We start from the raw sequence: 13,605 nt of genomic DNA, 5'->3' as shown, positions 1-13,605 counted from the left end.
TCAGAAAGGAGATGACAAGGGGGCTGAGAGTGAGGGTTCAGGCCCTAGTGGTCACAGGGTGGACTGAGGGAGCTGGGGGTCCCAGCCAGGTGAGAGGTGGCTCCCTGAGCCCCAGAGACAGCACCTGGCTCTCATTGGTGTCTCTGCAGGGTCGAAGCTGGCTTGGCATCAGCCCCACTCTCCTTGATCCAGTACTGTGGGTATAGAAGGGAGCTAGTGGGCATGTAAACTGCAGGAAATGTGGGAGTGTTGGAACTTTTCACGAGGGTCTGCTCAGGGATCATTGAGCTGACTGCCCCGAGGACATGCATGTGGGGGTGATGTCTGGAGATGCCAACAAAGGCTGCTCCTCCCATAGACCACAGGCTTAGAGGGAGGGACAGAGGAGGGCTGTATAGGCTGGGGACTCTGAGGGGCACGGTGCTGCACCCAGGCCTGGGTGGCAGGGAGGGTGGTGCTGGGAGCCACACGAAGAGAAGAATCAGCTTTATTGGTTACTTATATATAGAAAAGTGGGGGCTCAGATCCCCAAGGAGGGGCTAAAGCCCTGCCCAGTCACTGCTGGTGGAAGGTGTGAGGTCTGAGTCAGTGGCCACGGTGGGGGGCCCACAGTGTCACTGATGGTCTATAGTCCTGGGTCAGGAAGTGCAGAGGTCACAGGTCACCCAGGGTGGGCAGCGCACAAGGCCAGGATGCTGCTGCACTGGCATCACCTCGTCTCTCTGGAAATGTCCCTAGATGGGGCCAGCCCCTTGACCCCCATCCTTGGGCCTGCTGCATGTCCACGGCAGCGATAACCCTTGTTGAAGGCTCACCAGTTCCATCTTCTGGGCCTGGCTACTCCATGCTCCAGGAGGAGGAGCAGCTGAGGACGGGGCAGGCCCTGTGTGGCCAGAGTGGCCTGAGCACGTGTGGCTTATTTGGATGCAGTCCGGTGGGGCCAGCCTGGGCTCCGGCGGTTTAGGGGAATCCCGTGCACAGGAGGATGGGCCTCAAGGGCGAGGCACCTCCTGTGTCTAGGCAGCTGCGGCCAGGCACAATCCAGGGGCACCTGCAGAGAAGAAGAGGAGAGGCATGGAGTCACCAAAGCCGGAGGAGCCTCCAGCCCTGTTCTGGTGACCCTGCCTCAGCGTGGTGTCTGCTAACCAGCCCATAAATGTCGGGGCCACTCTGACTCCAGAGTCAGCCCAATTCTGACCTGGGAGAGCCACGGTGTCCCCCCGTGGGACACTGTCAGGGTCTAAAAGCCTGGCCCAGCACACTCTGACAGGGCACCCCTGAGAGCAGGGGCTGGTGGGTCGGCATGTGCCATGGGGACCTTGAAGTCTCCTCACTAGACTGATGCTTGGGGAACTCAAGACTGTTTGGGGCACACAGCAGGTGATTAATAAATGGCCCGGTTGTCATGTGATGAGTGAGGGAGCAGGCTGGTATCCAGAGGATTCCATGGGGGACAGACTGAACAATAATCTGTGGCCAGCAGCTGGGCAGTGAATTGATGCCAGGTGGAGCCAACAGTGATGGCGGGGGCAAGTAAAAGCCAGATGCTCACAATGGGGCCACACAAAGGCCCTGCTCCCAGCATCTTGCTTCACTGTCCACTTGGTCAATCTGGAAGGTTTCCTCCTATGTCCCTGACACACAGGTGTTTGCTGTCTGTCTATAGCACCCGCCTTGCCTCTGTGGCAGGCCTGAGGACTGCTGGGTCCAGGGCCCCGTGGACCTGCGTTGTGTGACCCTGGCCAGGACACATGCCAGACCTGCCAGCCTTCTGTATCTGCCCTCATGACAATCCAGGTTGCCTGCATCTGAGCCCCCACAACCTCCCTATAGGAGGGGCTTGTTGAGTGTGTTACGAGGCTCACTTGACTTCCTTGTGGCTTCTGCTCCCAAGTGGGGTCACCTTGAGTAGGCACTGGGTCTCTCTGAGCAAGGACAGTGGGCTGAGTATGGTGTAGGGGGTGCACATGCCCAGGGGCACCCACCCTGCAAGGCCCAGGCAAGGACAGATGCAGTCACGGGAGGTCTGCACAAAAGACCCTGAGTTTCCCACACTGAGTCAGCAGCCCAGTGGGGTGAGCGGGTGGGTTCGTGGAGGAATAGACCCTGCTGGGGACGGCCCTGCCAGCTCACCTGAGCCCCTACTGCCGGGGTGCCGTGTCCATGGTAGGCTTCTGGACGCCAAAGGCAGTGATGAAGATGTTGACCACAACGATGATGAAGATGAGACCAGTGGCCAGGTTGTTGAGGAAGTCCAGCTTCGCATGCTTGGCAGGGTTGTTGAGGTCATACCTAACTGTGAGAGGGAGCAGGCACTGTGAGATATGGGGCCCTCTTCTGCACCCCCAGAGAGAGACATGCCTACTTTAAAACACTGCCAAAAATGGGGCCTGGCCCAGGCAGGCTGCTATCTCTGGCTTGACTGCTACAGCCCTGCTTGCTCTGTGAAAAGAAACTCAGAGGGGCCTGGCACCTCATCACGAAGTGGAAGGCGTGGAGGCCCGAGGCCCAGGCTTGCATTCTAAGGCACAAGGGACTGCACACACATAGGCAAGCACCATTCTGAGCACTGGTGCGTGATAATCAAGCCATTCCCACACGTACCCAAGGCTGTCCTTACGCCCACTTTCTAGGCAAGGAAACAGGCCCACCTGCCTGAGGTCACACAGCCAGGTGGAGGGGAACCCAAACTCTTGCTGCTTCTACACCTGACCCTCACCTGGGGGTGCAGGACCATCACCTGGTCCCTATAGACCACCTAAGGACTAGCAGGTACACAGTAGGTGCCCAATACACGTCAACTCTTTGTGTGGTTTTGATGTTTTCCTGTGTCCTCAGCTTGTGTGAGTGGAAGGATAGAGATGTGAGGGGCCCTCTGGGGGCCACAGTGGGAGCTGTTAATACATTTTGGACCGCCTGGCCTAGCGAGGCGGGCTGGGCTCCCATGCGGCTCATGAGGGCCTGAAAAACGTTGTGACCCATCCCAGAGTGTATGCGGGCAGAATCAGCTGGCTGTAGGGCAGGGGTACCCAGGGCCCTCCCGCTGCTGCAGCCCCCTGCCCAGGCACGCACCGAGGAAGATGAGCAGCACGCCCACACCAATCTGCAGCACGAGGGAGATGGAGATGAGGACCACCAGGGGGATGAAGAAGGCGAAGCCAGTGCCCTGCTCGATGACAGCCTTCAGCTGGGAGGCGTTGGCCATCAGCAGTGCAATGTCCAGCATGCTCTCAGCTGCGCTCTTCTTGTTGGCATAATGGTTCATGTTGATGGGCTGGTTCCTGCCCCAGCGGCTAGGCTGCAGGGAGTGGGGTGGTCAGGCCAGGCTCTGCAGCAGGGGACTGTAGGCCCGGGCCCACCCTGGTGTCCCCTACTTTGAGCCTGGTCTCCTTCCTAGGTACTGGCAAGAAGGTGGGGGTAGATCGGGTCAGCAGATGAGGCTTGAAAGGGATGTGCTGGTTAACAGAACAATAGGCCCAGAGAAGAGACTGTACAGCCCTGCAAGACCCACCCTAGGAATCAAGTCCTGGGAGAGAAAGGAGACAAAACACAGCCTCAGCGCACACTCTGGTTTTAGACGGGAAAATGCTGCCAGCCATCTGCCTGCCATGGGTGGGGCCGTCTGGCAGCCTCCCCTGCGTGCCCCTGCCCGCCCTTCCCTTCAGGAGGTGACTGGTGCCAGGGAGGTGACGTGACAGCAGCTGGATCCCAGATTTCCACACACTTGCCCACCTGTGAAATAAGCCTTCCTGGGACGGCTGATCCACCCAGGCCATCTCCCAGCTGTGTGGGCACACAGCAGGTGCTCAAGAGATGCCTCAGTATTCTAATCTACAGCTAAACTTAGCTTCTTCCTTATTTTTTTATTAAAAACAATTTTAAACCACTTTACTGAGTGAGATGTGATCGACACACAAAAAGCTGTACATAATAGACATAAGCAACCTGAGGAGTGTGGAGCTAAGTGTGCACCGTGACACCATCACCACACCCAGGCCGCCACACGTCTGTGCCTCCAGTCTCCTCCTGACCCGTCATTACTAGTATTTGTGATAGTAGGCACGAGGTCCCCCTTAGAGTGCCCCACTGGTCCTGGTGTGTGGCGCTCTGGAGCTTATCCTGCTTCATGTCTGTGCTGATAAAATGTGACACAAGTTCGGCTGCCTCCTCCCTTGCTTCTGCCTGAGAACATCCCCAGTCCTCAAGGCCAGGCCCCTGTCACTCCCGAGCGCCCGCCGTGCCTCAAGGCCCCACCCAGAGCTGACCTTCTCTGCAGGCTAGGTTCTCTGCAGGGGCAGGAGCAGGGAGGGGAGTTAGGCGGAAGAAGGCTGGCCTCAGAAGCTGGAGTCCAGGCCACAAAGGCCCCTCCCGAGAGGCACTGGAATTTGCCTCTTGCAACGGCTGTTTCACTTGAAGGCAACTGGAGGCCGCCTGGCCTCCTCTTGGTAGCCAGCCCATCCGCCCTCTTAGAGCTGCCCCGGCCAGGCCCCTTCCCAACCTCCCAGCACTAACCTGTACCCCTCAGCCCTGGCCACTTGTCCACAGGCCTCCCTGAGCCTAGGCCTCCTGGGGCCATTGGGGAGATCTTATTTCTAGACTCATGAAAGATGCAGGGATAGGAGGTGGGGGTTCTGGGGAGGGCAAGCTTCTACTTTCTGCAGTTGGAGAAAGCATGGAGATTACAGAACTATACAATGGAAATTACAGAAATACAGAAGTTTTACAGAAGTAAAACTACTTTTACATTATATCTTCTTTTTTAAATTGGAGTATAACTGCTTTACAATGTTGTGTTAGCTTCTGCGGTCCAACAAAGTGAACAGCTGTGTGTATACACACATCCCCTCCCTCTTGAACCTTCCTCCCAACCTCCCCACCCACCCCTCTAGGTCATCACTACATTGTTTCTTTTAAAGTGTAAATTGAATCTAGAATAACAGGCACAGGAGGGTGTGCATGGGAACAGACTCCTGTGTCCTGTGTTTCCTCAGTCTCAGTTGTTCTTAAGCAGCAAATCCCCTTGGTTTAAAATTCTAGACCCAAGAGCTCGCTGGGAAAGCCTTCTCTGTCCAACCCAGCGCCCTGGCCCTGCTCTCCGGGAAATTCCATGTGCAGCCTCTTTCTTTCTTCAAGTGGGGTCTTTCCTTTGACTCTCCATGCCAGGCCTACAACTGCACTCACAGCTGGGTGGGCCACCACCTAGGCCAAGAACACCCAGGGCACACCACTCCTCCCCAGGGTCTATGCCCTGCCTCAAAAGCACCCAGGCTGTCTCCCAGCTCTGCTCTTGCGAAGTGGCACAGCTGGCCATGCTCCATCATGTACGTGCTCCACTGGGTGCAGGCATCCTCGAGGCCCTGGCCTGCTGGCCATGTGCCCCTAAGTTTCATAAACCAGAAATATCAAAACGTCCTCCCTTGAGGCCACCTCAGGGCTCATCCCAATCCCCAATCCCAGAGGAAAAGCCAGGTGCAGGTCTTCCAAGGAGCTTCCACCTTCTGGGGGCAGGGGAGCTATACACACACAAATACACGCATTCATGAGCATATACACACATACATGGCATACACACGCATCTATACACACATACACAGAAGCACAATACATATACGTGTGTAAGCACACTAACATGTATACATGGTACACACGCACAAACACGTGTAGATACATGTACACATACATGTACACACATGCATACAATGTATACGTATGTACGCATTAACAAACACACACATGGCTAACTGTGGAGGCTTCTGGGCAGGAGGGAGAATTCCTCTTTTACTTTGAACTCTCTTGAGCTGTAAAAATATTTCACGCCTCTGCAACCACACACACATTCAAATCCACAATGCCAGCAGCAGCAGCAGTGCCCCATCACAGGGACCCCGTGCCCCACCGTCCTCCACCTTGGGTTCCCAGGGCACAGCCCGTCATCCTATTCACCCTTCAGCTCAGTGCTTTCCTCCAGGGAGTCCCTGTCTTTACAACCATTTACCAGGGGTAAACTGAGGCTGTACGTGGAGGAAACGTCCAAAGTCAATAGGAAGTGAGGGCTGCACTGGGATTTGAACCCAGGTCCCAGGGCTCAGAAGCTCTGAGAGCTGACACCACAGTCTCCTCCGGCCCTGCAGAGCGGCAATGGGGTCACGGTCACTTGTGAGGCTGAGTGCTTGAAGACCCCAGCCCCCTTTGCGGTTGAGCTCCCTAGATGTGCAATAGGGCCAGGGAGCAAACATGCCAGGAGGTTCTGGGGAGTCTGGTCACTGTCTCAGGGCCCCGGGTAGCAAGCAAGAGCCTCAGCCCATATGTCCCTCCTAGCCAGGTCATTTCCTGCCCACAGAGCCATCTGCTTCCCATTCAACCCATGCAGTGATAAGGAGCACTGGCCAGAGGGTGCAGGCCAGACAGCTGGTGGGGAGGGGACTCTGGTCAAGCCCTAGCTGACTACAGGCTTGCAGTGTAGCCTTGACAACATGTTCCCTTCCCTGGGCTTCAGTTTTCCCATCTGTACACCCCAGGCCACAGTCTGGGAAGTTCTACCACCCACCAAGTACCCTAACAGTGAGAAAGAGCACCGTTCTCCCATTCTACAGAGTGGAAGGCTAAAGCTCAAGGGGGCTTACTCAGGGCCACCGTGAGGGAGAGGCAGATCAGAATTTGAACCCAGCTTGTCCATCTTGAAGCTAAGGGCCACCCAGGACATGGCACAGCCTCATGTCTACACTGGGGAGGAGGCCCAGGAAGTTTTATGTGGTAGGGCCTTGGGTGGGGGGTGGATTTCAGGGTTGATTTATTTCCCTCATGCCTGACTTTGGTACCCCAGCCTTCTGGGGAGGGGCTTTGAGCTGTGGGGAGAGCTCTGGGCCCGAGAGGTGACCCCTGTACAGGTGAATCCCAGGGAAGGCGCTATCCTGAGGAGGTCACCCAAGTTGGGGGGAAGTCAGAGCCCATTTTGCACAGGTGTGGAGCTTCACCTCCCCACCCAGCTGCTAGGAGCCATGCTTGGGACCCTCCCACTGAGACCTCTGACCTCTGCCCATGACTTGGGCAGTGCAGGGAACAAACGGCCAGTTTAATGTGTCCCTGGGGCCAAAAGGAATTCACTGAAACCCCAGTGGCATCTCAGAAGCTGAGTGAGCTCAGGGCTGCCCCCCCCCCTCCTTTTTTTTCCTTCTAAAAGCCAGGAAGGAGCCTGTAGAGGAGGAGCTGGTTTTGGCAGGGGTGCCCACAAGGCTGGCTCCTTGAGCCTACTTTCTGTGGACAGAGTGCATCATCCCAGTCACTTGTACATAGGCAGCTCGCAGGGACCCAGGCCACCTGGCCCAGGGTCACACTGCAATGAGCAACCTCAGCTTGGACAGGGAGGTAAGTTGGAACAGAAGCAAGATTCAAAACAGGTCTGCGGTACTCAGAGTACTCAGTTTCAACACAGTGCATCCTCCAGTTCACCCTGGGCTTGGAGAGGCTGCCTATGGCCTCCAGCTGGGCCCACGAGGTCTGGCCCATCCTCAGCCTCTTGCCGGTAAACCCTCTGTTTCCTTGGGAGATGAAGGCAGGCCAGGGCCGTGGCTGACTGAATTTCTGCAGGACCTCAAGGTTTGGGTTATGGACTTCCTCCAATCCTGCCTGCCCACAATTCTGCCACTTACTCAAAATCCCAGGTACAAGCATGGAACAAGATGCCTACATGGGAATTCCTGCCCCCCTTCCCAGAGCCCAATTTCACATCTAAAGAATGAGAGTCCAAGGCCCTCATAGACCCAAAATCTATGAGGCTCATCAGCTGCTCTGGGAAGAGGTGGGATGTGGATGTGGGCCTTCCCTTTATTATCTCCACATCCTGCCACACCACAGACCAGCAGAGTGGCTGGTCTGTGCTCAGTTTCCTCAGCTATAAAATGGGCAGGCGGGCATATGATGGGGAGTGAATGAAGCGCTCAGAAGCCTAGTGGCTGGTTAGAGCACAGCTGGGGCAGGGCAGGACTGGATATTCCTCTTCCTCACCATCCAGCCTCACGGCTTTGAAAGGCTGCCTCCCAAATGAACTGTAACAATTTGTAATTAATTCTATTGTAGAAGTCCATAACAAGGAAGAGAGAGGACTAGCCTGAGAAACTGCATGAGCTGAGTGAAGCCCAGCTCCAGATGGGCCCTCCTGCATAGGGCCCGTCCCCTTGGGCTCAGTGGGCAACAGTGGATGTGGGGGTTCTGGAGTCCTCACTTCTGGGCTGGGACCTGAGAACCGACCAAGCAGGATCTGTTGGGGCCGAGTAGGATCTGTCTGATCCATCAGTGTGAAGCATAAGCTGCTACTGTGCCCACTGCCTGGGCTCAGCGTGAAGGCACCCACCCCAGGTCACACTAGCTCACTCCTGCACTGTCCCCACACCATCTGTGCCCATCCAGCCTTGGGAGGTCTCTTGTTCCATGTCTGAGTTCCTGGCAGGAAGTTTCCCGGGGTGGGGGTGGGAGGTCCTCGCAGCAGCTGAGCAGGGTTGGGCAGTCCTGCTTCCTGTGGGCTCAACACTGACCAGGAGTAACCGCGCAGCCACGTCAGGGTTGCCCTTTGGAACATGGCCAAGACCCTGCCAGCTTTAGGATCTGCCAGAAGAGCAGAAATGAGAAAAAGAGCAAACTTGGAACTTCCCTGGTGATCCCATGATTAAGACTCCACAATTCCAAGGCAGGAGGCACAGGCTCAATCCCTGATCGGGGAACTAAAATTCCACATGCCAGCTCAGCAAGGCCAAAAAAAGAGTTTAAGAGAAAAAGAGCAAACCTCTCCCAGCAGCTGAGGCTATGCAAGCAACTCTCCCTCCCGGGACTTGGTTTCCAAGCCCAAATGTTGCCCTACAAGCCTCACTCCACCCTGTCCTGCCAGCGCCCTGCTGTGTCCTCAGCTGGCTATAGCCCCAGAGTCTGCTGCAGTGTCCAAGGCAGCTGCCCCCTCAGATAAACCCTGGGCATGGCCACATTTATTTTCACAATATAACTAAGGCTTCTTACTTCTGCTGCCATCCAAAAGTGAGTTAATTGACTAAAGACACCAACTCACTCCAGCAGGGGCCCTAAGCAGACTGGCCTTGCATGGAGGCCACAGGGGTAGGCAGCACGTGAAGGGGGACATCTGTGGAGGTGGACATCTGTGGCGCTCCCTCACTGCCCTGGCCTGACAGATCATCTGCCCTTGGATTACACATATAACTCTCCTCTGAGCCCAGTCACACTGGGAGGTGAGTGATTCTTCCCCACTCTACAGAAGAGGAAACAGGTTCACAGAGAGAGTCTGTACTTGCCCAAGGCCATGCAGCAGGGCATCTTGAGACCGATGGGGCTCTGGGCTTGGGCTCCCAGTCAGTCCTCCCCTTAGCCAGGGGCACATTGACAACATCGTGGTGACTCAGCCCACACATCCTGCTGTCTGGGGGCTCTTGCTCAAGTGGGGACATATCTGAAGATCCTGGGATTTTCCCCTCCTCCCAGTAAGCCTTTCTACCCCTAAAGCAGGACCTTGGGACTAGGATTCAGGCAGGGGCCACTGGGAGGGAAGGCTGTGGAAGAGCCAGGTGAGGTGCAGGGGGAGGGCTGTGCCTATGGTGGGGTAGGGGGAGGGCGGATTGCGCCTGGGGGAAGGTGCTGCCCTTCCTAAACCCTGCCAGGATGTCATCTTTGAAAGAGGATCTAGTTTGGCAGGCAGGAATGTTAATACTATGTGTCCAGTTTACCCCAGCACCGCACACACATTAGCCCATTTAGTCCTCACCACAAGCCTCTGAGGGCTTCCCTGGTGGCTCAGACAGTAATGGATCTGCCTGCAGTGCAAGAGATGTGGGTTCAGTCCTTGGGTTGGGAAGATCCCCTGGAGAAGGGAATGGTCACCCACTCCAGTATTCCTGCCTGGAGAATCCCATGGACAGAGGAGCCTGGCGGAGGGGAGCCTGGCGGACCACAGTCCAAGGGGTCGCAAAGAGTCAGACACGACTGAGTGACTAGCACTTTTACTTTCTCTCATAACCCTCTGTTGGAGGTGCTGCTCTTACCCCATTTCACAAATAAGACACTGAGACACAGAGTAATGTGCCTCAGAGCACAGTGAGGCAGGTCCTGAGGGGGGGAAGCGGAAGGCAGAGGCTGGACAGAGAGCAGTGTTGGGTGGGCCTGGACCCCAGGCTGGATGAGCAGAGCAGCTGTCAGTCCTGACTTTCTCTCCCAGAGCCTCCTTGCCTGTGACTGGAGCCCCCTGGAAGAATATGTCCACTCTCACATGAGCCTCCATGGCCTCCGCAGCTGGCAAGGTCTGACCTCCTATCCCCAACCCCGATGTACTTGGTGGTCCAGCCCCTGGGCCCTTCTCCCACTGTTCTTCCTGCCTAGGATGCCCTTCCACACATACTGACACCCCAGGGTTCAGTGCCAAGGTCCCCACTGGTCAGGAAGTCTTCCTACCCACCTTTGTGTTCAGCGCTCTGCCCATGGTTTCTCCGTGAGGACTGGTCTAGGCTCTCAGACTGAGTGGAACAGGGCTGTAGCACCCGCAACTGGTCCTAAAGCCAATGGCAGTGACCCCTGAGCACAGGGATCCCTGCCTGCTGAGGGACTGTTCCCCAGGCCAGGGCTTTGCTTGCCCCACATGTTTGCCTTCCACCCCCTAAATATGGCCTGTTACTACAGCATCACCTAGGACTGGTCACCCACACCTGAGCAGGGTCAGTCTCGGCCTTAGTCTGATGTACATGTCTGAGAGGCCACTGTCCTGTCCCTGCCCCCAGGGGGTCAGAAACTGAAAGAATGTCCAATGTCAACAAGTTACCAAAGGGTGGTGCTCAGGCCTGCGCCACAAACAGAGGCCCGGGGGAAGTGCTGGTCCTGGGCAAGGCCGGTTACGAACCGCTACTCTGGCCCTGCTCCAACAGTGGGACAGGACCCCAGGGTGGGAGGGTACTGGATCTAAATGGGACCACTGCCAGGGCCTGCCCCCATGCTCACAGCGCTCCAAGGCCAGCAAGGCGGGCTGAGGCGCAAGAACCCGAGGGTGGAGAGAGGGGAGGAGACCACAGCGGCCCCAAGTTCTCCATCAGGGCATGCACAAGACTGTGCGGTCGCTGTGGACACCGTAAGTGACGTAACTGTCTGCCCGCTGCTGGCCCGGAGCCCAGAGGCCGGGATCCGTTCCGCGCCTACCCCCGGCGCGCAGCGAACCAGAGCAGAGGCAGAGCTGGAGCGCCGTGAGAGAGCCAGGAAGGCAGGGGCCGCGCAAAGCGGAGTGAAGGTGGCGCCCAGGCCCCACGGCTGCGCAGCTCCGTGTGGGCGCTACCTGCCCCGGGCCACTTACGGCAGCCTGCCAACCGCCCGCGCCCCAGCCCAACCTTCCAGAGTGGCTTGAGCCCCGGGTCATCCCTGGGCTCCCCGCGACCACGCTGGCAAGGGGGCGGGACCCAGGGGGCATGGCGACCACCCCGACCCTCACTGCGGACGCGGCGCGCAGCGGGTCGGCGCCCGTAGGTGCCTGGGAGCCGTGGGAGCAGGGCTCAGAGAGGGCGGGCGTCGGACAAGGTCGCACAGCGGCACGGATGGAGGGGGTGCTTACCGAGGCGTCCGGGGATCCGGGCGAGCTCGGGCGCAGATCGCCGTTGAGCTCGTACTCTTCGGGGCGCGAGTCCATGGTGAGGCACTGGGTCAGCTTTGCTCCGGGTCTCAGCGTGGCCTGCGCCCCAGCTGCGCACACAGACCCCGCTGCGGGCCCGCCCACTGCCCGCCTTCCTCCGGCCCGGCGCACGCAACCGCCCTCAGACTCCGCCCCCAACTCACTGGCGGAGGCCGGGGGCGGGGCTTAGGCTACCCCGGGCTTGCCCCGCGTGGTCCGCTATGGTAGGGGGAACCAGCGCTGAATTTCGGTTCTGTTAGGTCCCCGACCTCTAGTGTTCGTGGTAACGCACGTCGTCTTCTGTGTTCCTATCGTGGACACTTTTAATCCATAAAACGAGGGCAAGAACCGGCCTTTCCCTTGCCGCTTCACTAACTGGCATGAAGGCTAGCGGGTACTGCAGCGGGTGTGGTTTTGTGTTTTGCCGGATGACGCTCACCCCCAGGGCCCCGGTGCAGCTCTCGCCAACACATCGCTCGCCCCGCATGCGAAACCTGAGAGTCGCCTGGGTCTCACACCCTCTGAACTTTGGCCTTCTCTAGGAAAAGGGGACATGAATGCCTCCCACTCACCCAGGAGGGGGCAGACAGCAGATCACCGCAACTTGGGCCCTCTTTGTGCCTGCCGCCCATCATGGAGCAGCCTCTGTGTCTTCAGGCAGGGCCCCTTGTTTGGGGTGGCACCTTGTCTGTGCTGGTGCCAGCCGCTAGGGGTGGCAAAAGAATGTTGGTTCCTCCAGCCCTTGACACTTTCAGCCCTTGTTTCCCGGGACGCAGGCCTCTCCCAGAAGTCAGGCGGGTGCAGAGGCCAAGCATTATCTCCCCAGCCTGGTAGGCGAAGGTCTGGGTCTCTGTGTTCTGCCCTGACCCTGACCTGGCTCCCAGGACCTGTTGCGCTGTCCACTTCCACCCCCATTCCCGCCCCACTTTCTGCCTTCTCTCACAGTGTCTGCTAAATTCTGTTAGCACAAGGCATTTGACCAAGGCCATGTGGGCGTGACCTTACCCCTCCTGTTAAACCAGAGATCAGAGAGAGTAAGCAGCAGTGCCAAGGTCGGGAGATAGTTACATTGGCCTAGAGCTCATTCATTCATCCTGTAACCAGCTGCTACTGCTGCTAAGTCGCTTCAGTCGTGTCTGACTCTGTGGGACCCCATAGACGGCAGCCCACCAGGCTCCCCTGTCCCTGGGATTCTCCAGGCAAGAACACTGGAGTGGGTTGCCATTTCCTTCTCCAATGCATGAAAATGAAAAGTGAAAGGGAAGTCACTCAGTCATGTCCAACTCTTTGCAACCCCATGGACTGCAGCCTACCAGGCTCTCCATCCATGGGATTTTCCAGGCAAGAGTACTGGAGTGGAGGGCCATCGCCTTCTCCTGTAACCAGAGTGCCTGCTTTATGCTAGGCCCTGTTCTGGGTGCTGTGGCCTGGAACAGGGTTATGGGGCAGATGGGAGGTGATATGGTATAGCCTTGTGAAACAGGGGTTACCCTCTCACTTGACATGGGAGGAAACTGAGGCATAGATGGGAAGAGACCTAGGAGGGATTGCATGGATCTGCAAGTAGTGGACTTGTTGTTCTCTTGGCTGGTCTGCTGCTGCTGCTGCTAAGTCGCTTCAGTCGTGTCCGACTCTGTGCAACCTCATAGACGGCAGCCCACCAGGCTCCCCTGTCCCTGGGATTCTCCAGGCAAGAACACTGGAGTGGGTTGCCATTTCCTTCTCCGGTGCAGGAAAGTGAAAAGTGAAAGTGAAGTCGCTCAGTCATGTCCGACTCTTCGCGATCCCATGGACTGCAGCCTACCAGGCTCCTCCATCCATGGGATTTTCCAGGCAAGAGTACTGGAGTGGGGTGCCATTGCCTTCTCCGCTTGGCTGGTCTAGCCAGTGAGAAATGAAATAGTTCCTGCTGTGTCCGTAAACAAGGATGCCACCGTCATCAGTAATTGCAGCCCTCCAAA

General features: G+C 57.2%; 1 protein-coding gene across 1 annotated transcript; it reads right to left on the bottom strand.

Annotated features, from left to right (window-relative positions):
* Positions 1–471: 471 nt before the first annotated feature.
* Positions 472–12,503, bottom strand: NINJ1 (ninjurin 1). The gene is made up of 4 exons (XM_069573895.1): positions 11,588–12,503; positions 3,073–3,298; positions 2,134–2,296; positions 472–1,051 (listed from the first exon to the last, which is right to left on the bottom strand). The coding sequence occupies exons 1-3, from the start codon at positions 11,660–11,662 to the stop codon at positions 2,142–2,144; spliced, it is 456 nt and encodes a 151-aa protein (XP_069429996.1). The 5' UTR covers positions 11,663–12,503; the 3' UTR covers positions 472–1,051; positions 2,134–2,141.
* Between the last annotated feature and the right edge of the window lie 1,102 nt (positions 12,504–13,605).

Source organism: Ovis canadensis, chromosome 2, assembly GCF_042477335.2.
Source record: "Ovis canadensis isolate MfBH-ARS-UI-01 breed Bighorn chromosome 2, ARS-UI_OviCan_v2, whole genome shotgun sequence".
NCBI lineage: Eukaryota > Metazoa > Chordata > Mammalia > Artiodactyla > Bovidae > Ovis > Ovis canadensis.
Note: the sequence above shows the minus strand (reverse complement) of the source record. Positions and strands in the feature narration are given on the sequence as shown.

Excerpts from the sequence above, each read along its gene's own strand:
- NINJ1 (XM_069573895.1), bottom strand. The coding sequence starts at position 11,662 with ATGGACTCGCGCCCCGAAGAGTACGAGCTCAACGGCGATCTGCGCCCG. Across the intron at positions 3,299-11,587 it reads CCGGATCCCCGGACGCCTCG|CCTAGCCGCTGGGGCAGGAA; the intron begins GTAAGCACCCCC and ends CACTCCCTGCAG. Across the intron at positions 2,297-3,072 it reads CGTGCTGCTCATCTTCCTCG|TTAGGTATGACCTCAACAAC; the intron begins GTGCGTGCCTGG and ends TCCCTCTCACAG.